The 26,085-nt window shown below is 41.8% G+C and overlaps 1 protein-coding gene across 10 annotated transcripts in view; it reads right to left on the bottom strand.

The window, feature by feature from the left end:
- Window positions 1–26,085, bottom strand: part of UIMC1 (ubiquitin interaction motif containing 1) — a 114,777-nt gene that overhangs the window by 53,513 nt on the left and 35,179 nt on the right. For 6 of the 10 annotated variants that reach the window (XM_054489592.2, XM_054489591.2, XM_054489589.2 and 3 more), the window contains exons 2-6: window positions 20,078–20,232; window positions 13,041–13,125; window positions 6,845–6,969; window positions 5,740–5,845; window positions 4,694–5,430 (exon numbers count right to left, since the gene is read on the bottom strand). In XM_054489592.2, coding sequence (XP_054345567.1) covers window positions 4,694–5,430; window positions 5,740–5,845; window positions 6,845–6,969; window positions 13,041–13,125; window positions 20,078–20,224 — 1,200 coding nt within the window. In that variant the 5' untranslated portion in view covers window positions 20,225–20,232. Of the gene's footprint in view, window positions 1–4,693; window positions 5,431–5,739; window positions 5,846–6,844; window positions 6,970–13,040; window positions 13,126–15,137; window positions 15,201–17,750; window positions 18,001–20,077; window positions 20,233–26,085 lie in introns of those variants that run through there. The other 4 variants (XM_054489599.2, XM_054489600.2, XM_063665386.1 and 1 more) reach the window with 3 other exon arrangements.

Genomic DNA, 26,085 nt, shown 5'->3' with positions numbered 1-26,085 from the left:
GACTGAAAAATTAAGAATCAGATTCTGAAAAGTAGTAACCACATTAACACACTACCCCTTCCAACTCCTTGCCATAATGTTCTCAAGGTGATCCACTACAGGCCTTCGTTAGCAACTTTATCTTGTCTCAGTGATGCACAAAACCAGTTATCATCTGATTCTAAAGCTTTAATAACCTTAATATAGACTAAGTTATGTGCCCCAAAGTCAATGTTTTTCTGAGTCCCTATTTTTGGGACTCTCTTGCTATCTTTATCAACCAAGAATTCTCAAATACAGGCAGCTCCACCAAAGCTGTGTTGAATAGAGAATGTTTAACAAACGAATCCTTTCTACCCACATTTCCTGAAAGCAAAAGATCGAGAGGGAAAATTACAATCACAGGACTTTCATTATTTGCCTATAAAATTAGTTGAAGTTTGTTTTTTAAAGGTACAATTATTTGTTGGCAAGGCTGCAGTGAACTAGATATTCTCATACATTGCCAAATGGAGAGAATACAAATTTTAACAGCCTTTCTGACAAGCAATTTTGCAATAAATATCAAGTCTTTATGTTCATAACTCTTTAACCCACCATTTTTATGGCTCATGACTAAGTACACTGATCAGGAATAAAGAAAAGTTTCATATAGAAAGATATCACAACTGAAATATCCAGCATAGAAAAATGTTTAAAATATTATGGTAAATTCATAAACTGGAATATAATATAGCCATTAAAAGTGAAATATATAATTTAACATGAGAAAATGCTTACATGATATTAAAGATACAAAAATAATATGATCTGAACCATACAAAAAATAGGTAATATTCTTTAAACTTTTCAGCATTTTTTAACATCTCCAAGTGATTTCTAAAATTAAAGTTAATGTCTACATGCTTACTTGTCTGCCTTGTCTGCTTGCACTGAGGACTGTCCCTCACCCCTCCCATTCCCATTAGCAGTGGGCTCACAGCCAATTTGACGAGTAACCTCCGTCAAGCCCAAGTAGCTGACTGGGCTACTGACACCAAATGTGCCATAAATCTTTTCCTGAAAACTTAAAATTTGAATTGGGAGAGATTAAGTCTCCTGTAACCCATAATAAGTTTGAGAGCTTTAGGATCAGTGTCTTCAACCTACACCTGAAAAACAAAAGCAAAGAATGCCAAGTCTGCAGGGAGAAAAACGAAGCAGACACAATATAACCATGAGCTACAGAAAAATCAGATGCCCAGTACCTTCTCTGGGCCTGGTTATAGTTCTATTTTAAAACTTCTGAGGCCAGGCGCGGTGGCTCACGCCTGTAATCCCAGCACTTTGGGAGGCCAAGGCAGGCAGATCATGAGGTCAGGAGATCGAGACCATCCTGGCTAACACGGTGAAATCCCGTCTCTATTAAAAATACATAAAAAATGAGCCGGGTGTGGTGGCGAGCACCTGTAGTCCCAGCTACTCGAGAGGCTGAGGCCGGAGAATGGCGTGAACCCAGGAGGTGGAGCCTGCAATGAGCCAAGACTACGCCACTGCACTCCAGCCTGTGCAACAGAGCAAGACTCCATCTCAAAACAAAACAAAACAAAACAAAACAAAACAAAAAAAACTTCTGAGATACCTCGTTTCCTTATAAAGTCCTCTTTCAATTTTTTTATTTTTATTTATTTATTTATTTATTTTAGTAGAGACAAGGTCTCACTACGTTGCCTGGGTTGGTCTCAAACTCCCAGGCTCAAATGAATTCTCCTGCCTCAGCTTCCCAAAATGCTGCGATTATAGGCATTAGCCACTGTGCCTAGCCAAGTCCTCTTTTTAATTAACCTAGCTTAATTCAGTTTACTGTAACAAATAGTACCAACTGATAATACTACCTGTAGTATTTGGTGGCCTGGTCATGAAGTTAAGAGTCAAAGAACTTCAATCTAATTAAGACCATCCACTAGATTTTGACTTCTTCCAGGCTACTGCAAAGGCAGTACTTTCAAACTTGACACAACACAGAACTTGACAAAAGTCTATGATCTAGAGCTCTGGCCCCTGGGATCTTTCAAGCTAACAACCTGAATTACAATAAATCATTAAGTGTCACTCTTTGGAGTTAATGTATTATTTTAAGAAGCAGCATCTCTGAATTGGAAAGAACAAACTAAACATTTATCATAAGCATCATGTAACTTCCCTTTGGAAAAGAAACCAGTCACTAAAATAACTATTTCTTAAAAATGCCTTCTTTGCTGATATACCTTCACAAAAAAAAATTTCTTTAAATAAAAATGCCTTCTCTTCCCAGACAACAATCTTTCCAGAATGTGAATGAAGATGGTTACTAGGAAATAATGATTCCTAGAGGCATCTCCTCAGTGAATGACGTTTGATCCCTTAGAGAGAATTACCCGTTGTTCAGTGCCTATGCTAAGCATTGCAGTAGACATTTTACACAAATTCACTTTAATTATTAAAATAACTGTCGAAAGATAGGAATGGTTATTCCCACTGTATAGACGTGAAACTGGGATTCAAAGAGGTTAAGTGACTTGCTCAAAAACACAAATTACTTAAACACAAAAATCAGAACTCAACTCCAAATCCATGTTCTCTATTCTATGAAGCTCCTCAAAGTTACCATTTCTTTAACATTTATCATAACACAAGAAAGACAGAATAACATAATAGTAAAACAAAACCAAAAGTCAAAGTCTGATAACAGAAATAGCAAGAAAAAACAGTACAGTCATAAAACAGAATACTCTTTAAAATTACAATTTATATATAAAGAGTTTATATTATTGCTTTTATAATATTCAAAGAGAAAAATAAGATATAAGCTTTCATATACAATATAATCTAGCTACGTCAGAAAAAGCAAACTGAATGTACCAAAATGAAGATTGGTTTCAATAAATTATTCAAAATCACTACAAGCAAAATAATAAATACACACCATTATGTAGTGGGAAAAAATAACTGGGAAACTATCCATACTTCATATCACAAAGGACTACTTTCTCTACTATATAAAATGTATCCACAAACCAATAGATTATCAAAAGAAAAAATGATAAGCTAACAGACAGAAAAGGAAATACAAATGGGTCTTAGACGTGAGTAAAAAGTTCAGCCTCACAAATAGTAAGAGATATGCAAATTAAGACACACTGAGACGCCATTTTTCATCTCTCAGACTGGCAAAGATCAAGAAGGCTGACAATACTGCATTATTGTGGGTATGGAGAAACTAGTATTCATACACTGCCAGTGGGAATGTAAATGTATATGATCTCTATGGAGGGCAATTTGGCAACAGCTAATGAAATTATAAATACATTTTTTGGTCTACCAATTACAGCTACAGAAAATTATCATATAATACAAATATCTTCCATGTGGATGAAATGTCTTCTGGACATTTTACTATCTGTAATAGTAAACTGACTAATCCACACATGGTATTTTTCACATCCAAAAAAAAAAAACAGATGAAGAAATTCTTTATATACTGTTATGTAATGATCTCATTAGGATATTAAATGAAAAAAGTAGAAAATAATGTGTAAATCATTTGTGTAAAAGAAGGCAGGGAAAAGAAAATGTATTCTGCTTGTACCAGATAAAGTATCTTGGAAGGATACGCTAGAACTAGTAACACAAATTGAGTCCAGAGAGGGGAACTGGCTGGCTGGGTGATAGGGAGAAAAGTTAAGACTTTTTACTTATATATTTTTGAATTTTGAGCCGTGTGAATATTGTTACCTATTCAAAAATTTAACCTTTTAGAAATAATAAAAATTTTTAGACCAGGCGTGTTGGCTCATGCCTATGTTGCCAACACTTTAGGAGACCAAGGTAGGTGGATGGCTTGAGTACAGGAGTTCGAGCCCAGCCTGGGCAACAAGGTGAAACTCAGTCTCTACAAAAAATATAAAAATTAGCTTGGCATGGTAGCGTGCACCTATGGTCCCAGCTATTGCAAGGAGCTGAAGTTGGGGGATCGCTTGATCCCAGAGGTGGAGGCTGCAGGGACCCAAGATGGCATCGGTGCACTCTAGCCTGGGTGACAGAGCGAGACCTTGTCTTTAAAAAAAAAAAAAAAAAAGTAAACAAAAAATAAATTGCGGTTTATCTATGGTAGAATACGTCATCTATTAAGAAATGATCTAAGATAAACTATAAAATAGGGAGAGGAACAAAACTTAATACAGAAGAGTCTTCATTTTGTTCAGTAAATTTTTTCATGTATTTTTGTATGCATAGAAATGATGACTGGCCAGGTGTGGTGGCTCATGCCTGTAATCCAACACTTTGGGAGGCCGAGGCGTGCAGATCACAAGGTCAGGAGTTCAAGACCAGCCTAGCCAACACGGTAAAACCCCGTCTCTACTAAAAGTACAAAAATTAGCAGGGCGTAATGGCAAGCACTTGTAATCCCAGCTACTAGAACTGCTTGAACCCAGGAGGTGGAGATTGCAGTGAGCCGAGGATCGCGCCATTGCACTCCAGCCTGAGCAACAGAGCGAGACTCCAACTCAAAAAAAAAAAAAAAGGTAGTTTTTTCTTCTTTATACTCTCCTGTATTTTCCTAATTTTCTATAGTGAACATGTATTACTTTAATAATCAAGGAGGGGAAGACCACAAAAATAACAGATAGCTAAAATAATCCTTGTTTTAATCTGTGAATAAATCATCCTTAATTACAACATCACTGACCCTTACCTGACCATGACTGGTTGTTGGTTCTTCCTTCAACAAAAGTTTCTCTTTCAAGCTTTTAATTGAGCTTTCCTGGAAATCCTTGGTTTTTGAGTGCCAGTCAGATGCCCTAGACTCCTGCCTCTCCTCTTTGTCTTCATCTCCCATATCTTCTGAGATGCATTCATTTTTTTCACTAGCCTGCTCTCCTTGGCCACATTCATTCTGGATCAGAGAAGGAGGTCTAGGTAACACTGGTTCCCCAAAATCTTTTTTTTTTAGGAGCTGCCTCTGAGCCATTTTCAGGCTCTTTTGATAAACCTCCAACTGGCAGACAATGACCTTGGTATACTGGTTAGGGTCTACTCCATCAGGGCAGAATGGAATACCCCAGAAGTAGTTCACAGTGCCCCCAGTGTCCTGGAGACCTTTGGCATCTGCTAGGGTAGACAGACAGTGCCTAGATGTGTCCCCGCTACCCTGGACAGCTTTGAGAAAAGCAGAACCCCTCCCAGTACTTTCCTGTGGCTTCCCACACTGTGTGTGCTCAGCCAAGTGGCCAGTACATCTGTCAAAAGATTTAATGTTCACATTCTCAAACACTGGCTGGCTTGACTGGTCCCAGCTTCCTGAGCTGCCAGAGACCGGCTCCTCTTCAGTTTTTTCAGTGTGGTCCCAAGGCTCCTCTCTTTCCTCAGCCTCGTTTCCCTGACTGATATGTGAGCCTTTAAACAGTGATGGAGGTACCAGCTGCCATATGCCTGTAGGTATTTGAGAAAAAGTAGGGCTAAGGACAAACTTTTTTATTAAGAGGGCTTGGTAAGCTATCACTTACCAAGAATTACATAATATGGGTAAGAAAGGCTCTTCTTTGGGTTTAACCAAATGTTGGTTTTTCCTTGGAGATAAAAGTATGCCGGATATTCTTATGATCTCAACTACTTCCTGATTTAACTTCTTTATTATCACCAAAAGGATCTGGGGTATTTCCGTATATCTACTCTTAGCATGAGATCCCTGTGGTACAGTTATACTTGATGAATGGAAGGAGTCAGAACAGGGAGACATGCCTTCAGTGAGCCCAGAGTCTGTGGTTTTCTCTTGGTGGGACTGGGAAGACGGTCCAGTGGCCAGAGGTCGAGATCTGGTAGCGGAAGCATCAGAAGGCCGGCAACTCTGAAACAAGTGATCCCATACCAGACCAGGTTTATTATTAAAATAACTATATATGAAGGGTCACAGGAAGGACAAAATGGGAGGCCATCGTTCGTAACAGTTTCTCTTTCTAAAATGTAAATGGCTCAATTTAATTTCACAGCATATACCGAATGTCTATGTGCAAGTGTTGTACTAGATCACTATACTAAACCCTTTTTTAAAATAGGGAGGCAAATGGCATAAAAAAATGGTTCAGGACCTGCCACTGGCAAGTATCCTTCACATTTAAAATCATTTCAGGCTGGGCGAGGTGGCTAATGCTTGTAATCCCAGCACTTTGGGAGGCCGAGGCAGGCGGATCACCTGAGGTCAGGAGTTCCAGACCAGCCTGGCCAACATGGTGAAACCCCGTCTCTACTGAAAATACAAAAAATTAGCTGGGTGGGGTGGTGGGCGCTTATAATCCCAGCTACTTGGGAGGCTAAGGCAGGAGAATTGCTTCAACCCAGGAGGGGGAGTTTGCAGTGAGCCAAGATTGTGCCACTGCACTCCAGCCTGGGCAACAGAGTGAGACTCCATCTCAAAAAAAAAAAAGAAAAAAAATTCAGTTGTGCATATTCAAATGACAATTTTTCTTTCTTCCCATAACCCACCTCTAGTTCTCATTCCCTTTGCTCTCCCACAAAACTAGAGAAGTTAGCATCTTATCTTGCTGCCTTTTGGGTTCTTGGTATTCAGTAAGTCTTTTCAGAAGCTGTCAACTTATGATAATTCTTTCAACCATGAACTGAAAAATCCATGGGGTGGAAGAAAACTCTTTCATACAGAATTAACAAAATACTTCAAATTGGGTTAACCAACAATTCAACACAGACTTTAAAAAATTACTATGGGAATTTTTGTTAGGTGAAAACCCTATAAATGACTACAGCTAGTTCCTAATGCAACTACAACACCACAGAAGTCGAAAATATTGCTGATCAATCTCCACAAACTTTGGCAACATGGCATATTTACATTCAGGCTTTCAGCAATGGCTTTCCTCAAGAGCTCCTCTTCTTCCTCCTCCTGGCTGTTCACCTCCCTAGCTTCCTGCTCACTCATTTTGAGAGCCAGAGCAAACTGTTCTTCTTCTGTCATCTCTGTAAGAAGATACGGAAAAGAGAAGGAGGGACACCACAAACACTGAATAAGCATGGAAGCAAGAAAGAGAATTATTAAACTTTTCAACTGAAGACACTACCAGACCACTTACTACAATTTTATAATCTTGTAAATGAGGAAAACCCCAGAAGGTAAGGTGTTGGCCAAGATAATTAGCAGCAGTTACAACAAGAATCCTGGGTTAACTAGGCTGTAAGCTCCCATGAAGGCAGAGTTTTTACCTACACTGTTCACTGTTAAACCTCCAGCACATAAAAAAGTGCAGGGCACATGGTACGTAATAAATATTTGCTAAATGAATAAACAGAGGAATTAATGCCCACTCTACAGCTTTTTGCTAAATACCACAATGCTTTATGGTCAAGATTTAGCCAGAATAATTTTACTCTTCAGAATCCTCTGATTTACCCAGTAGAAAAGAACATCCCTAGTGACAAGAATGTGGTCTCCAGACACCATTTTCCATTTAAAAGGAACCAGGGTACACTGAAGAAATGGCTGGTCCCAAGTCCAAAGCATGAAATGAACAAGATGAGCTAGAATATTTGTCACAGATGTAAGCAAGGAATCTATTAGATACTACTAGAGTCATATCGAATGAACTTAGGAGCCAATTAAATAAAGTCCACACTGGCCAAAAATGGAACCGGAGCATCAATAAAGATAATGAATGCAATGCATTAAATCACATCAAATATATTTAAATCTGTAAGTTAAGGCCAGGCGTGGTGGCTCACGCCTGTAATCCCACCACTGTGGGAGGCCAAGGTGGGAGGATCATGTGAGGTCGGGAATTCGAGACCATCATGGACAACATGGTGAAACCCTGTCTCTACTAAAAATACAAAAATTAGCCAGGCATAGTGGTGGGCGCCTGTAGTCCCAGCTACTTGGGAAGCTGAGGAAGGAGAATCACTTGAACCCCAGGAGGCGGAGGTTGCAATGAGCTGAAACCATGCCATTGCACTCCACCCTAGGTGACAAAACAAGACTCCATCTCAAAAAACAAAAAACAAAAAACAACTGTAAGTTCATACTAATATTTTTTAAAAATACATAGACTAACCAGTCACTGTTGAAGAATGTCAGTGAATCAACTATTTGAAAACTGATAAATAAAATAATAGAATTGCTTTTACCCTACTTTTTCTATACAAGCTATACTACTGGGTAACCAAGCAGATTAAAAGCTCCTCTTTATAGAATTATTACAGGCCAGGCACAGTGGCTCACGCCTGTAATCCCAGCACTTTGGGAGGCCGGGGCAGGCGGATCAGGAGGTCAGGAGATCGAGACCATCCTGGCTAACATGGTGAAACCCCGTCTCTACTAAAAATACAAAAAATTAGCCGGGCGTGATGGTGGGCGCCTGTAGCCCCAGCTACTCGGGAGGCTGAAGCAGGAGAATGGCATGAACCTGGTAGGCGGAGCTTGCAGTGAGCCGAGATCGTGCCACTGCACTCCAGCCTGGGTGACAGAGCGAGATTCCGTCTTTAAAAAAAAAAAAAAAAAAAACCTATAGAATTATTACAGCTAAAAAACGTAAAAGAAATGACAGAATTAGAATATGACCATTTTGGATGATGTTTATGGAGGGGGATTTGGTAATGTCTAACCAACTACATAAAGTTACCCTTTAACCTAGCAGTCTCACTTCTAGCAACTTACCCTAAAGATACACTACCAATTAAAAGGAGTATATATGCACATTTTTCATTGCAGCAATGTTCAAATTTGCCAAACACTGGAATCTATTTAATAACCATAAACTGTGGTACACACACATACAGATATAAAAAAGAACAAGGAATATATCTATGGACTGGGAATAATGTGATTTCAAGGATATGTTATTAAGTAAAAAATAAAGCACAAAATAATTTATGGATAATATGCTACCTTTCACATAAGAAAGGAGAAATAAGAAAATATACATACACCTATTTATTTGTACAGTGTCACATAAGAAAGATAAACCAGAAATAGGCCGGGCATGGTGGCTCACGCCTGTAATCCCAGCACTTCGGGAGATCGAAGCACACAGATCACCTGAGGTCAGGAGTTCGAGATCAGCCTGGACAACATGGCAAAAGCCTGTCTCTGCTAAAAATACAAAAATTAGCCGGGCATGGTGGCATATGCTTGTAGCCCCAGCTACTCTGGAGACTGAGACAGGAGAATCCCTTGAACCCAGGAGGCAAGCCAAGATCATGTCACTGTACTCCAGCCTGAGTGACAGACAGATTCTCTGGTCTCACAAAAAAAAAAAAAGAAAGGAAGATAAACCAGAAACTAATGCAAACGATTACCTACCAGTGGTTTAGAACACAGTGAAAGGGACAAGGGAGGAAATGACACTTCTTTGACTATACCTTTTTGTATAACTTTGACTTATGGAATCACATAAATCTTAAACATTTTTTAATAATATGAAATCAACAAGTACAGGGGATCACTAAAATTGAATCCAAACATAAAAAATGCACCCAACTGAATTTGAAATGACCTTAATGAAAATGAAAACAGATCAGAATCTGTAAGATGCAACAAAAGCCACATTCATAGGGAAATTTACAGTTTTCCATGCTCATATAAGGCAAAATTTTAAAATCAGTAATCTGAGTTTCCCACCTTAAAATGCTAGAATATAAACAGTAAAATTAACCCAAGTAATAGAAAGAAAAAAATTTAAAGAACAGAAAGAAATCAATAAAATGAAAGATGGGCATACAACAGAGAAAAAATTAAACAAAAAATCAATTCTGGCCTGGCGCAGTGGCTCACACCTGTAATCCCAGCACTCTGGGAGGCCGAGGCGGGCGGATCGCGAGGTCAGGAGATCAAGACCATCCTGGCTAACACAGTGAAACCCCGTCTCTACTAAAAAAATACAAAAAATCAGCCAGGCGTGGTGGTGATGAGCGCCTATAGTCCCAGCTACTCGCGAGGCTGAGGCAGGAGAATGGCGTGAACCCTGGAGGCAGAGCTTGCAGTGAGCAGAGATCACGCCACTGCACTCCAGCCTAGGCGACAGAGACAGACTCCATCTCAAAAAAAAAAAAAAAAAAAAAATCAACTCTACGAAAAGGTCAATAAAATGCATAAACCTCGGGCAGGAGCGGTGACTCATGCCTGTAATCCCAGCACTTTGGGAGGCCAAGCCAGGCAGATCACCTGAGGTCAGGAGTTTGAAACCAGCCTGGCCAACATGGTGAAACCTCATCTCTACTAAAAATACAAAAATTAGCTGGGCATGGTGGCAGGCACCTGTAATCCCAGCTACTCGGGAGGTTGAAGTAGGAGAATCGCTTGAACCCGGGAGGCGGAGGTTGCAGTGAGACAAGATCGCACAACTGCACCCCAACCTGGGCAACAGAACAAGACTCCATCTCAAAAAATTAAACAATTAAAAAATAAAAATGCATAAACCTCTTAACTGCTCAAGAACAAAAACACAACAGCAATTAATACCGAGAATAAAAGAGGAAACAAGATTATAAATTCTATAGTCATTAAAAGAATAAATAAGGGAATACTATGAATGATTTTATACCAGTAAGTCTGGCAACTTCTTTTTTTTTTTTTTGAAATGGCGTCTCTCTCTGTCACTCAGGCTGGAGTGCAGTGGCGTGCTCTCGGCTTACTGCAACCTCCACCTCCCAGGTTCAAGCGACACTCCTCCCTCAGCCCCCCAAGTAGCTGGGATTATAGGTGCCTGCCACCAGGCCCGGCTAATTTTTGTATTTTTAGTAGAGACGGGGTTTCACCATGTTGGCCAGGCTGGTCTCAAACTCCTGACCTCAGGTGATCCACCCGCCTCGGCCTCCCAAAGTGCTGGGATCACAGGTATGAGCCACTGTGCACGGCCAAGTCTGGCAACTTCTATCATGCATTCTCAACAAGAATGATACCATCCCCAAGTGGACAAAAATTGGTTCTTGGAGGCAAAAAAAAAAAAAAAAAAAATCTTTTTATATATAAAATACAGACATACAATCAGTACATAAACAGAATACATAGCATATCTGTGGTATTAAAATATCATGGGGATGGCAGTGGTTAGAGGGAAAAATAGTCTAAAAAGGCACCTCAGGAGAATAACAATGAAAAACAGGGCCAAGTACAGTGGCTCATGCCTATAATTGCTCAAGTCCAGGTGGTCAAGGCTGCAGTGAGCCAAGATCACACCAATGCATTCCAGCATGGGTGACAAAGCGAGACCCTGTCTCAAAAAAAAAAAAAAGAAGAGAAAAAAATAAATTTAAAAAAACAGCTGGGTGTAGTGATGCACACCTACAGTCCCAGCTACTCAGGAGGCAGAGGTGGGAGGATCACTTGAGCCCAGCAGTTCAAGACCAGCCTGGGCAACACAGTGAGATCTTGTCTCTACAAATAATAAAAAACTAGCTGGATGTGGTGGCATACACCTGTAGTCCTAGCTACTTGGGAGGCTGAGATGGGAGGATCACTTGAGCCCAGGAGGCAGAGGTTGTAGTGAGCCACTGCATTCCAACCTGGGCAACAGAGGGAGACCCTGTCTCAAAAAGAAAGAAAAAAAAAATCAGCTGGGTATGGTGATGCATGCCTGTTAGTCCCAGCTATTCAGGAGGCTAAGGCTGGAGGATCACTTCAGCCTAGGAGGTTGAGGCTACAGTGCTGCAGTCACACCACTATATTCCAGCCTGGGCGACAGAGTGGGACCCTGCCTCAAAAAACAGTAGTAACAAACAAATAATAAAATTAAATTTATATAGGAATGCAAAGGACCCAAATTAATCAAAACAATTTTTAAAATAAAGTTGGAAGAATTATACTACCTGATTTTAAGACATTATAAAGCTACAGTAATCAGGACACTGTGGTATGGCATAATGACAAACATAAATAAATGGAAAAGAACAGAAAATTCAGAAATAGACCCATGCATTGATTTTCAACACAAGGAAAGGACAGTCTTTTCAGGAAATGGTACAAGAATGATTGGATATCCATATGGAAAAAAAATGAACCTTAACTCTTACCTTGCACCATATACAAAAACTCAAAATAGATCAGAAATCTAAATGCTAAAGCTAAAACTATAAAATTTCCAGAAGAAAACAGGTGGAAATCTTCATAACCTTAGCGTAGTCAAATATTTCTTAGGACACAGGAAGAAAAAAAACCATAAAAGAGAAAAAAATGGACCACATCAAAGTTTAAAACTTCTGTTCTGGCCAGGCGTGGTGGCTCATGCCTATAATCCCAGCACTTTGGAAGGCTGAGGTGGGTGGATTGCTTGAGGTCGGGAGCTGGAGCCTAGCCTGGCAAACATTAGCAGAGTGTAGTAGCATGTGCCTGTAGGCCCAGCTACTCAGGAGGCTGAGGTGGGAGAATCGTTATCAACCCGGGAGGCAGAGGTTGCAGTGAGCCAAGATCACGCCAGCGCACTCAGCCTGGGCGACAGAGCATGATGCTCCGTCTCAAAAAAATAAAATAAAAAGGAATCATAAAAACAGACTTTGCTGCTCTGTAAGATTCAGAATGGGGGCTAACTGGTGGCTGGCACCTGTAATCTCAACACTGGGAGGCCCAAGTTGGAGGATGGCTTGAGGCCAGGAGTTTGAGATGAGCCTGGACAACACAGCAGGACCCTGTGTTAAAAAAAAAATTAAAATTAGCCAGGCGTCATGGGGCATAGTTGGGAAGCTGAGGCAGGAGAATCACCTGAGCCAATGAGTTCAAGGCTGCAGTGAGCTATGATCATACCATACCCCTACACTCAAGCCTGGGTGACAGAGTGAGATCCTGTCTCTAAAAAAATAATAAATTAAAAAAAATTTTTTTAAAAGATTCAGAATGACCACTTCTGGCTTCCACTTAAGATACAGGAAACTGAAAAAAGTTATTGTTCCAATCCTTACAACAATAGCAACAAAAACTGATAAATTCACAACTTTTCTTGAATCTATCAGAGAGCTAAGAATGCAAGATAATCAACTAGTCCAAAACGTATCAGTTCTATGACTATTACAATTCCCAAACCATTCTCAACAAAATGAAAACATACGTGCAATTTTTCTTTTGGCCAAACACTTTGCTCTATTCGACTGTTTTGTCTTCATTTTCTGCAATCCATTTTCCTCCTTTGGTTCCTGTCGCAAAACAAATATGATCAGTGTGGCTGCCACTAAAAGTAGTAATTTCTCTCTCTTCTACCTCCCCTATGGCTAAGAGAGGCCTCTGGGGAATTGGTGATTGTTATAAATATGCACATAAAACGTTAGAAGATCCTTTTCAGTACAAAAAGGAAAACATAAGATCTAGAACCAATAAAAACCATAAGAACAAAAACATGTGATATACTGGCATTATTATCTGTCATATAAACAGTCACACAAAAACTAGTCTATCTCTAAAATACCAGTAAGCATCACCTAAGATCAGAGTAGCTTGATTGAAGATATGAAAAAACAATAATAATGTTTAAACTCAGTGTGTATTCATTTATTTTAAATCACTCTTTGGACAATGGATAGTAAAGGAAAGGAAAAAGAGGGTAAATGAAAAATCCTATAGAAGCAAGAGAACCAAATACACCAACCCTACAACCCACCCTAAAATTTAATAAGAAACACAAACAAAATAATCAAGAAAACAAAAAATAAAATAGAGAAAGAAATAAAAGGCCAGGCACAGTGGCTCATGCCTGTAATCCCAGCACTTTGTGAGGCTGAAGTGGGAGAATCGCTTGAGGCCAGTTCAAAACCAGCCTGGGCAACATAGAGAGATCCTGTCCTTGACCTCCCCAAAAAAATTTATTTATTTTTTAATTAAAAAGATTTTTTTTTTTAATTAGCCAGGCATAGTCCTAGCTACTCAGGAGGCTGGAGCAGATGGATCGCTTGAACCCAAGACTTCCAGGCTGCAGCAAGCTAAGATCGCACCACTGTATTCCAGCCTGGGAGACAAAGCAACATCCCATCTCTAAAAATAAATAAATAAAAATAAAACTGGGCAAAGGGTTTGAACAGAATTTCTCTGAAGATGAAGATATAGAAATGTCCAAGAAGTACATGAAAAGATGCCCAATATCATTAGTCATCATGGAAATACAAGTCAAAACCACAATAAGGTATCACTTCACATCCACTAGGATAATTAAAATAATTTTTGTTTCAAATCAGAAAATAAGCATTGGCAAGGATTACAAAAACTGGAACCCTAGTACACTGTTGGTGGGAATATAAAACAGTGCCGCCACTGGGGAAAAAAAGAAATGAGGTACTGATACACACTACGAAATGAATGTACCTTGAAAATATATAATTGAAAGAAGCCAGACAAAAGGCCACATATATTGTATAATTCCATTTACAAGACATGCCCAGAATGGGCAAATCCATATAGAAAGCAGATTAGTGGTTGTCAAGGGCTAGGGGTTTGGGGGAAAATGGAGAGTAACTGCTAATGAAAATGGGTTTTTTCTGGGGGTAATGAAAATGTTCTAGGCCCCTGCTACTGGGCCATGGAGACTGGCACAGTATAGTGTGGTGTGAGGCTCACGAGGGCAGTGGCCATGGAAGGTAGAAAATATTCTAAAATTAACTGTGGGCCAGGCGCAGTGACTCACGCCTGTAATCCCAGCACTTTGGGAGGCCCAGGAGGGCAGATCACCTGAGGTCAGGAGTTCGAGACCAGCCTGGCCAACATGGTGAAACCCAATCTCTACTAAAAATACAAAAATTTGCCAGCCATGGTGGCATATGCCTGTAATCCCAGCTACTCAGGAGACTGAGGCATGAGAATCACTTGAACCCAGGAGGCAGAGGTTGCAGTGAGCCAAGATCGCGCCACTGAACTACAGCCTGGGGCAAAAGTAAAACTCTGTCTCAAAAAAAAAAAAAAAAGAGAGAGAGAAATAAGACAAATCCACAACTATGGTCAAAAACTTCAATAGCCTCCTCAAAATATTTGTAGAATAGACAGAAAACCAATAAATATAAAGTAGATTTGAGCAACACTATCATCAAACTTCATCAGATTGACATTTACAGAAATCACTATCCAAAACGTGCATTCTTCTCAAGTACACACACAATATTCTGGGCCATAAAACAAGTTATCACTAAGTTTAAAAATGATTCAAATCATATAAAGTACATACTATTAATGGAGATTGCAGTAAGCAGAGATCGCGTCACTGTGCCACTGCACTGCAGCCTGGATGACAGAGCAAGACTCCATCTCAAAAAAAAAAACAAAAAAAACAGAAACAAAAAAGGCCAGGCGCAGTGGCTCATGCCTGTAATCCCAACACTTTAGGAGGTCAAGGTGGGTGGATCACCTGACGTCAGGAGTTTGAGACCAGCCTGGCCAACATGGTAAAACCCCCTCTCTACTAAAAATACAAAAATTGCACAGGCGTGGTGGCAGGCACCTGTAATCCCAGCTACTCCGCAGGCTGAGGCAGGGAGAATTACCTGAACCTGGGAGGCGGAGGTTGCAGTGAGCTGCTATCATGCCACTGCACTCCAGCTTGGGCAACAGAGCGAGACTCCATCTCAAAAAAATACATATAGAAAAATAAAAATAATAACAAAACAAAAACAAAAAACAAACATGTTCCTAAGATGATTCCAACTGCTTTTTTCTATTCTAAAGCAGAAAAAAAAGACTTTTTTTCATATACAAAAATACCAAGGCACAAGAATATGAAGTACATATTAAAAATCAGTTGGCAGGCCAGGTGCGGTGGCTCATGCCTGTAATCCCAGCACTTTGGGAGGCTGAGGCAGACGGATTACGAGGTCAGGAGATCGAGACCATCCTGGCTACCACAGTGAAACCCCGTCTCTACTAAAAATACAAAAAAAATTAGCCAGGTGTGGTGGCGGGCGCCTGTAGTCCCAGCTACTCGGGAGGCTGAGGCAGGAGAATGGCATAAACCCGGGAGGCGGAGCTTGCAGTGAGCAGAGATGGCACCACTGCACTCCAGCCTGCGTGACAGAATGAGACTCCGTCTCAAAAAAAATAAAATAAAATAAAATGAAAATCAGTTGGTAGCCTAGTTTTATGGGAGATTTTTAGGAAACCCTATAAAACAAATAACTCCTATACTATTTAAATTGTAGTAGGACATAGAAAAAAATAATAAGCTTTCCTTCCCTTTTATACCATAACCCTAATACTAACATCTGATGAAGGCCATAGCACCCCCCAAAAAAACTTTATAAAGCCAATGGCACTAGGAGTACAGATGCAAAGCTCCTAAATAATATATTGAGAAAAAAATCAATATTATATTAATATAACACATCATGACCAAGTATGATTTATTCCAGAAGTGCAAAGATGTTCCAACATTAGAAAATACTAATCCCATATATAATATTAGTTGATTAAAGGAGAAAAACTACTCCATCATCTTGCTAAATAAAGGACATTTGATTAAATATAATTCCTAAAACTACTACTAGTAAATAAGCAATTAAAGGATAGTTCCTTAACATAAAAACAGAAATATGAAACAAATAGCAAAACATCAGAAGTAAAAGATGTGTTCTATTGCTAGTACCAATCAACATTATTCTGGAAGCTACAGCCAATGCAATGAAAACAAGCAAAAAAAGGTGTAAGTGCTAGAAAGTAAGAGAAAAAAATGATCGTTATTAGCAGAGATAAATGCCTACCTAAAATACCCAAGACAATCAACTGAACAATTATAAAAATATGTGACAGATTAACGGAAGAAAAAAATCCAGAGACACACCCATTTATAAACAAGATTTTAGTTTATGATCAAGGTAAAATTTCAAATATCTGGGGAATGGAGAGATTATTGGAAAGCGTTGGTAGATATGTCTAATCACCAATACTTAGTTTTTCAAAATATAGGTATGCTATTTAGGGATACATGTAAATGTGGTAAAACTGTAAAGAGGAGCATGGGAAGATAGAATACATAGTCGTTACCTTTAGAAAGGTGGGAAAGAGCTGGGTGCGGTGGCTCACGCCTGTAATCCCAACACTTTGGGGCGGATCACCTGAGGTCAGGAGTTTGAGACCAGCCTGGCCAACATGGTGAAACCCCGTCTCTTACTAAAAATACAAAAATTAGCCAGGCGTGGTGGCGCCTGTAATCCCAGCTACTCAGGAGGCTGAGGCAGGAGAATCGCTTGAACCTGGGAGATGGAGGTCGCAGTGAGCCGAGATCGTGCCACTACACTCCAGCCTAGGCAACAGAGCGAGACTCCATCTCAAAAAAAAAAAAAAAGGTGGAAAAGAATGCAATTGGGAAGGGACACACTAAGAGAAGAGGGATTCTCAGGTGGTAACTGCAAGTGTTCACATTAATTTTTAAAACCATGCATTTATATTTTATGCACATTCCTGTATGTATAACATATATGACATATGACATATGTGCTGCTATAGAAAGGTCTCCAGGAAATACTATAATGGTTAATTTTAGGTATCAGTTTGACTGGAGTAAGAAATACCCAGAGAACTAGTAAAGTATTATTTTCTGGTGTGTCTGTGCAGGTGTTTGCAGAGGAGACTGGAGTGTGAGTCTGAGTGACTAAGTGGGGAAGATTTGCACTCAATGTGGGTGAACACCATCCAACTGGCTGGGGGGCCAAATAGAACAAAAACATAGGAAAGGCAAATTTGTCCCTCTCCTGGAACTGGGACACATTCTTCTTCTTCTACTCTTGGACATCAGAATTCCAGGCTCTCCAGGCCTTGGATTTCAGGCCTTACCCTCAGCACCCCTTACCCCTTGTTCTCAGGCCTTCAGACTTGCACTGAGCCATACTACTGGCATCCCAGGGTATCCAGCTTGCAAATAGACTATTGTGGGGACTTTTCAACCTCCATAATTAAATGAGCCAATTCCCCTAATAAATTCCATCCGTCCGTCCATCTGTCCTTCTGTCCATCCACTCTTCTGTCCGTCCGTTCGTCCATCTGTCCGTCCATCCATCCATCCATCTGCCTATCCTATTGGTTCCATGTCTCTGGAGGACCTAACACAGACATTAAGTGAAAAAAAGCAAAACAGTTTCCACAGCATCATTCTTTTCCTGTAAAAATCTCTACTGATAATGTATGCACAAAAATTTTTTTCCAAGGACACAGAAGAAATTACTGCCTTCGGATCACACAGATGACATCAAGAAATTATTTTAAAAATGAAAAAGAAATTATTGCTTATGGTTAAATGTCTGTAGTGTACATTTTCATTTCATCTTTCTAAACTGTTTTGTTATGGCTTGAATGTTTTTTTTTTAAACATATATGTATACAATTTTTTTAATATCTGTATCTGTGTATTTAATATTTTTATTTTTGTTAATATTAAGATGATATCCAAGTAGTACAATTGTTTTGTTTTCTTTTTTAGATGGAGTGCAGTGGTACAATCATAGCTCACTGCAGCCTCAAACTCCTTGAACTCCTAGGCTCAAGCAGTTCTCCCACCTGCCTCAGCTTCCCAAGTATCTGGGACTACAGGCACACGCCACCATGCCCAGCTAAGTTTTGTATTTTTTTGTAGAGACAGGGTCTTACTATGTTGGTCAGGCTGGTCTCAAACTCCTGGCCTCAAGCAATCCTCCTGTCTAAGCTTCCCGAAGAACTGGGATTACAGGCATGAGTCACCAGGGATGTACCTACCCCTTGTTTTCTTCTCTATACTCTTATGCCTTTAAAATGAACTATGTAGACAAAAGTCCTAATTAAAAATTGAACTATAAGGAACTTTTGGTTTTGTTAGTTTTTTTTTTTTTTTTTGAGACAGAGTCTCCCTCTGTCACCCAGGCTAGAGTGCAGTGGCGCGATCTCGGCTTACTGCAAGCTCCACCTCCAGGGTTCAAGCAATTCTCCTGACTCAGCCTCCCAAGTAGCTGGTTCTACAGCCACGTGCCACCACACCCGGCTAATTTTTTGTATTTTTAATAGAGACGGGGTTTCACGGTGTTAACCAGGATGGTCTCAATCTCCTGACCTTGTGATCCACTCGCCTCGGCCTCCCAAAGTGCTGGGATTAGAGGCGTGAGCCGCCGTGCCGGGCCAAGAAACGTTTCTTAAAAACCAATAAAGATGTAAAGAAATGCTCAATCTTGCTAACCAAAAATATGTCATTTTTTGTCCAGATGCAGTGGCTCACATCTGTAACCCCAGCACCTCAGGAGGCCTAGGCAGGATTGCTTGAGGCTGGGAGTTTGATACCATCCTGGGCAACATGGCGAAACCCCATCTCTACCAAAAAAAAATACAAAAATTAGCCAGGCGTAATGGCTCGAGCCTGTAGTCCCAGCTACATGGGAGGCTGAGGTGGGACCAGGAGAAGGAAGGTGGAGTGAGCTGAGCTAACACCACTGCACTCCAGCCTAGGTGACAGAGGGAGACCCTAGCTCTAGAAAAAAAAAAAAAAGTATAGGAGAAAGAGAAGAAAATCTGAAAGAAAAAACAATGACTTAATTCACTGCCTTTGAGATGAGACCTGCAGGCAGGTAGAAAACTCCAATAAACAAATAGAAATACAGGATAAAGGAAAAAAGGTTACAATCTTTATTCTGGAGAATAAAGCTTTCTAAAACGATAAAAATGTTGTATAGCTCTGCTGTCTAATACAACTGACACTAGCCTTATGTGTCTTTAATCACTTGAAATGTGACTAGTACAACAGAGAAGTTGATTTTTAATTTTAGTTATTTTTAAACAGCTACAGATGGCTAGGTGCTATTATATCTAGAACATATCAAGAGACTTAAGAACATTCACATGTTTTTCCTCTCACTTTCTAGACACATGAAAACTAAGGTTTACAATTGATTTAGATGATTCAAATAGTTCCAAAATGCCACTTTGGATTACTATATTATAAAACTGAAGAACTATGATCCATCCTCAACCAAGCAACAGGATTACTACCTTAAGTAATTCTTCACTCCATTTACAAATTAAAACAAAGCTGAGTAAAAATTTCATGGTTTTGGTGAGCTGGCATTAAGGTGAAGTCAGTCACAAAACAAACTCCCCATGGGTAAAGAAGCACAGTTTGAGAGCTACAGCTCTACTTTTCAGCTCTACTTCACTAACCTCTCCATCACTATCGGATATCACAATGAATGCATCCTCAAGTCTACGCTTCCTCTTCACAGTGACAGAATTGGTAGTTTCCACATCCTCCTTCTCCAGGTTCCGAGATTCGGAGACTTCTTTAACTTTTTTCTTTCTCCGTGGCATCCTTTCGTCTAGAATAAAAGGACAATAATTTTGTCTAGAAGAAAAAAGTCATAATTTACTTAAAGTATAAGTTTTCTAGAAGCTATTCAACTTAGTCTTTTTTTTTGAGATGATCTCGCTTTGTTGCCCAGGCTGGAGTGCAATGGGACGATCTTGGCTCACCGCAACTGCTGCCTCCCAGGTTCAAGCAATCCTCCTGCCTCAGCCTCCTGAGTAGCTGGGACTACAGGCACACGCCACCACACTGGCTAATTTTTGCATTTTTAGTACAGACAGAGTTTCACCATGTTGGCCAGGCTGGTCTCAAACTCCTGACTTCAGGTGATCCACCCGTGTCAGCCTCCCATAGTGCTGGGATTACAGACATGAGCCACCACATCCAGCCTAATTTTTGTATTTTTGTAGAGACGGGGTTTCACCATGTTGGCCAGACTGGTATTGAACTCTTGACCTCAGGTCATCTGCCTGCCTTGGCCTCCCAAAGTGTTGGGGTTACAGGAGTGAGCCACCACGCCCAGCCTCAATTTAATCTTGTAAAAGAAAAAGATAACCCTATCTAACAGAAGTAAAACTGCGTTTCTTAACTTGTCTACTACTCATTAAAAAAATAGAGGAGGATTCCCTCTCCCTCTCCCTCTCCGGATTCCCTCTCCCTCTCCGGATTCCCGCTGTTGCCGAGCCTGGACTGTACTGCCGTGATCTCAACTCGCTGCAACCTCCCTGCCCTGGGCTCCCGTGATTCTCCTGCCTCCACCTGCCGAGTGACTGGGATCACAGGCACACACCGCCACGCCTGACTGGTTTTTCTATTTTTGGTGGAGACGGGGTTTCGCCATGTTGTCCGGGCTGGTCTCCAGCTCCTGACCTCGAGTGATCTGCCCGCCTCGGCCTCCCGAGGTGCTGGGGCTGCAGATGGAGTCTCGCTCACTCAATGCTCAATGTTGCCCAGGCTGGAGTGCAGTGGCGTGATCTCGGCTCCCTACAACCTCCACCTCCCAGCCACCTGCCTTGGCCTCCCAAAGTGCTAAGATTACAGCTTCTGCCCGGCTGCCACCCCGTCTAGGAAGTGAGGAGCGTCTCTGCCTGGCCGCCCATCGTCTGGGAAATGAGGAGCGCCTCTGCCCGGCCACCTCATCTGGGAGGTGAGGAGCGCCTCTGCCCGGCCGCCCGTCTGGGAGGTGAGGAGCGCCTCTGCCCAGCCGCTCACCATCTGGGGCGTAAGGAGCGCCTCTGCCCGGCTGCCCTTCGTCTGGGAGGTGAGGAGCACCTCTGCCCGGCCGCCCCATCTAGGAAGTGAGCGCCTCTGCCCGGCCGCCCCGTCTGGGAGGTGAGGAGCGTCACTGCCCAGCCACCCCATATGGGAAGTGAGGAACACCTCTGCCCGGCCGCCCATCGTCTGGGAAGTGAGGAGCGCCTCTGCCCGGCCGCCCCGTCTGGGATGTGAGGAGCGCCTCTGCCCGGCCGCCCCGTCTGGGAAGTGAGGAGTGCTTCTGCCCGGCCGCCCCGTCTGGGAGGTGAGAAGCGCCTCTGCCCGGCCGCCCATCGTCTGGGAGATGAGGAGCGCCTCTGCCCGGCCACCCCGTCTGGGAGGTGAGGAGCGCCTCTGCCCGGCCGCCCCGTCTGGGAGGTGAGGAGCGCCTCTGCCCGGCCGCCCCGTCTGGGAGGTGAGGAGCACCTCTGCCCGGCCACCCCGTCTGGGATGTGTACCCAACAGCTCCGAAGAGACAGCGACCATTGAGAATGGGCCATGATGATGATGGCGGTTTTGTCAAAAAGAAAAGGGGGAAATGTGGGGAAAAGAGAGAGAGATCAGATTGTTACTGTGTCTGTGTAGAAAGAAATAGACATAGGAGACTCCATTTTGTTCTGTACTATGGAAAAATTCTTCTGCCTTGGGACGCTGTTAATCTATAACCTTACCCCCAACCCCGTGCTCTCTGAAACATGTGCTGTGTCAACTCAGGGTTAAATGGATTAAGGGCGGTGCAAGATGTGCTTTGTTAAACAGATGCTTGAAGGCAGCATGCTCTTTAAGAGTCATCACCACTCCCTAATCTCAAGTACTCAGGGACACACACTGTGGAAGGCGCAGGGACCTCTGCCTAGGAAAACCAGAGACCTCTGTTCACGTGTTTATCTGCTGACCTTCTCTCCACTATTATCCTATGACCCCGCCACATCCCCCTCTCTGAGAAACACCCAAGAATGATCAATAAATACTTAAAAAAAAAAAAAAGGATAGAGTTCCCTTCAACTCCCATCCTCCCAATCTGAGAGGTAACCTCTGCCATTAGTCTGATATTAATCCTTCCAGACCTTTTCCTCTCCACTTATTAGTATGTTTTTTATTTTTCCCCCCATTTCTTCTTTCAGGGGTGAAATTACACATATTTTTAAGTAAATAAATTCACGCTGTGTGTGGAAAAAAAAAAAGAGGAATTTTTTTAAGAAAAATATAGGGAAAAAATGGTTTTTTTCTATAGAGAGAAACAAAGACCGGGCACAGTGGCTCACGCCTGTAATCCCAGCACTTTGGGAAGCTGAGGCAGGTGGATCATTTGACGTGAGGAGTTGAGACTAGCCTGGCCAACATGGTGAAACCCTGTCTCTACTAAAAATACAAAAATTAGCCGGACGTGGTAGTGCATACCTATAATCCCAGCTACTCAGGAGACTGAGGCAGGACAATCACTTGAACCCAGGAGGCGGAGGTTGCAGTGAGCAGAGATCGCGCCACTGCATTCCAGCCTGGGCAACAAGAGGGAAATTCTGTCTCAAAAAAAAAAAAAAAACTACATAAATATACAAATCTCATTCTCCATGGTGAAATTTCAGTATCAATAATAGAGTCATGTATACTAGTTCTTTAAACATCAATTTAGATAACTGCTTTTCTTGACTACATATTATAATTTACCTACAAGTTTTTTTCTTTTTTGAGACAAGGTCTCACTCTGTCACCCAGGCTAGGGTGCAGTGGCATGATCGTAGCTCACCACAGCCTCGTCCTCCTTGGCTCAAACAACCCTCCCACCTCAGCTTCCTGTGCAGCTGGGACCACAGGGGTGTGCCAGCACACCTGGCTAATTCACTTTTTATTCCTTGTAAGATAGGATCTCACTATGTTACCTAGGTTAAAATTTTTTAAATACCAAATGCCTCAACCTGATAAAGGACATCTACAAAAATCCCATAACTAATAAGCTAACATCATATTTAAAGGTACAAGACTGAATGCTTTCTCCTTTCGACAAGGAGCAAGATAAGAATGTTTCCTTTCAGCTGGGCGCAGTGGCTCACCCCTGTAATCCCAACACTTTGGGAGCCAAGGCAGAAGGATCACTTGAGGTCAGGAATTTGAGACCATCCTATGCAACATATTTTTTTTTTTTTTTTGTAGAGACAAGACATGGCATCCTGTCTCTACAGGATGGAAGGCCGAGGTGGGCTGATCACCTGAGGTCAGTAGTTCGAGACCAGCCTGGCCAACATGGTAAAACCCCATCTCCACTAAAAATACAAAAATTAGCTGGGCATGGTGGCGCATGACTGTAATCCCAGCTACTCCAGAAACTGAGGCAGGAGAATCACTTGAACTCGGGAGGTGGAGATTGCAGTGAGCTGAGACTGTGCCACTACACTCCAGCCTGGGTGCCAGAGTAAGACTTCATCTCAAAAAAAAAAAAAGTTAGTAAGGCACAGTGGTAAGCACCTACAGTCCCAGCTACTCAAGAGGCTGAGGCAGGAGGATAGCTTGAGTGTGTTTGAGATTGCCATGAGCTATGATCACGCCAATGAACTTCAGCCTAGGCAACTGGGCAACAGAGCAAGACCCTGTCTCAAAAAAAAAAAAAAAAAAAAAAAAAAAAAGGCTGGGCACAGTGGCTCACACCTATAATCTCAGTACTTTGGGAGGCCAAGGCAGGAGGATGGCTTGAGCCCACAAGTTAAGAGACCAGGCTCATCAACACAGCAAGACCCTGTCTCTACAAAAAATTAAAAAATTAGCTCAGCATGGTGGCTTGCCTGTGGTCCCAGCTACTGCAGCCTGGGCAACAGAGCACGGTTCTGTCTCAAAAAAAAACAATGTCTGCTTTAATCATTGAACATTATCCTTACGGTTCTAGGCAGAACAATTAAGCAAAGAGAAATAAAAGATACTCAACTTAGAAGTAAAACTACCATGATTTGCAGATGACATGACCTGTGTTTTTAAAAAAAAAAAAAAAAAAAACCACTAAGAAACACATTAAAAAACTATTATAGGCCGGGTACAGTGACTCACACTTGTAATCCCAGCGCTTCGGGAGGCTGAGATGGGCGGATTACTTGAGGTCAGGAGTTTGAGACTAGCCTGGCCAGTATGGTGAAACCCTGTCTCCACTAAAAATACAAAAATTAGCCAGGGGTGGTGGCGGACGCCTATAATCCCAGCTACTTGGGAGGCTGAGGCAGGAGAATCACTTGAAGCCGGGAGGGGTTCAAGTGACCCAAGATCGTGCCATTGGCACTCCAGCCTGGGCGACAAGAGCGAAACTCCATCTCAAAACAACAACAAAAAAAATCAACAGTTCATCAAGGTTCATCTTGCCTTGTATCAATGCAGGAAACAAGTCAACATACAAAAACCAATTGCATTCCTATATGCTAGACATAAACAATCAAAACTGAAATTTTAAAAATTATATTTCTGGCTGGGCACAGTGGCTCATGTCTATAATCCCAGCACTTTAGGAGGCTGAGGCTGGTATATCACTCGAGGTGAGGAGTTCGAGACCAGCCTGGCCAACGTGGTGAAACCCCAACTCTACCCAAAAAAAAAAAAAAAAAAAAAACTAGCCGGGCATGGTGGTGCACACAGGTAGTCCCAGCTATTCAGGAGGCTGAGGTAGAAGGATTGCTTGAACCCAGGGCACAGGTTGCAGTAAGCCAAGATCACACCACTGCCCTCCAGCCTGGGTGACAGAGTGAGACCCTGTCTCAAAAAAATAAAATAAAAATAAACATTAGCCAGGCATGGCAGCTAATGCCTGTAGTCCCAGCTACTTGGCAGGCTAAGGAGGAGGGATCGCCTAAGCCCAGGAGGTTGAGGCTGCAGTAAACTGTGATCACACCACCGCACTCCAGCCTGGGCAACAGAGCAAGACCCTGTCTCACAAAAAAAAAGACATCAAACGTAAAAGTAGCCCGGCAGAGTGGGCTGTAATCCCAAAACTCTGAGAGGCTGAGACTGGTGGATCACTTAAGCCCAGGAGTGTGAGACCAGCCCAGGAAACATGGCAAAATCCTATAAAAAAATACGAAATGTAGCCAGATGTGGTGGCGCGCTTGTAGTCCCAGCTAGTTGGGAGGCTCAAGTGGGAGGATGGAGGATCAATTGAGCCCAGGAGGTCAAGGCTGCAGTGAACCAACATCCGTGCCACAGCACTCCAGCCTTGGTGACAGACTAAGCCCCTGTCTAAAAAAAAAAAAAAAACAAAACTCAAAATCATTAGTCATGAGGGAAACGCAAATCAAAACCACAATGAAATATCACTTTATACCCACTCTGATGGCTATTTTCTAAATAATGGAAAATAACTAGTGTTGGTAAGGATGCTGGAGAAACTGGAACTCTAGTACACTGTATTACTGATAGGAATGTAAAATGGTGTAGCCACTATGGGGAAACAAAAGGAATGAAGTATTAATATATGCTACAACATGGATGAACCTTGAAAACATGCCAAGCGAAAGAAAGAAGCCAGACATAAAAGGCACATATTGTATGATTCTATTTATAAGAAACATCCAGAATAGGCAAATCGATAGACAGAAAGCAGATCAGTGATTACCAGAAGATGAGGTAGGGGAAAATGTAC

This window comes from Pongo pygmaeus, chromosome 4, assembly GCF_028885625.2.
Source record: "Pongo pygmaeus isolate AG05252 chromosome 4, NHGRI_mPonPyg2-v2.0_pri, whole genome shotgun sequence".
Classification (NCBI taxonomy): Eukaryota; Metazoa; Chordata; class Mammalia; order Primates; family Hominidae; genus Pongo; species Pongo pygmaeus.
This window is presented reverse-complemented; position numbering and strand designations above follow the sequence as displayed.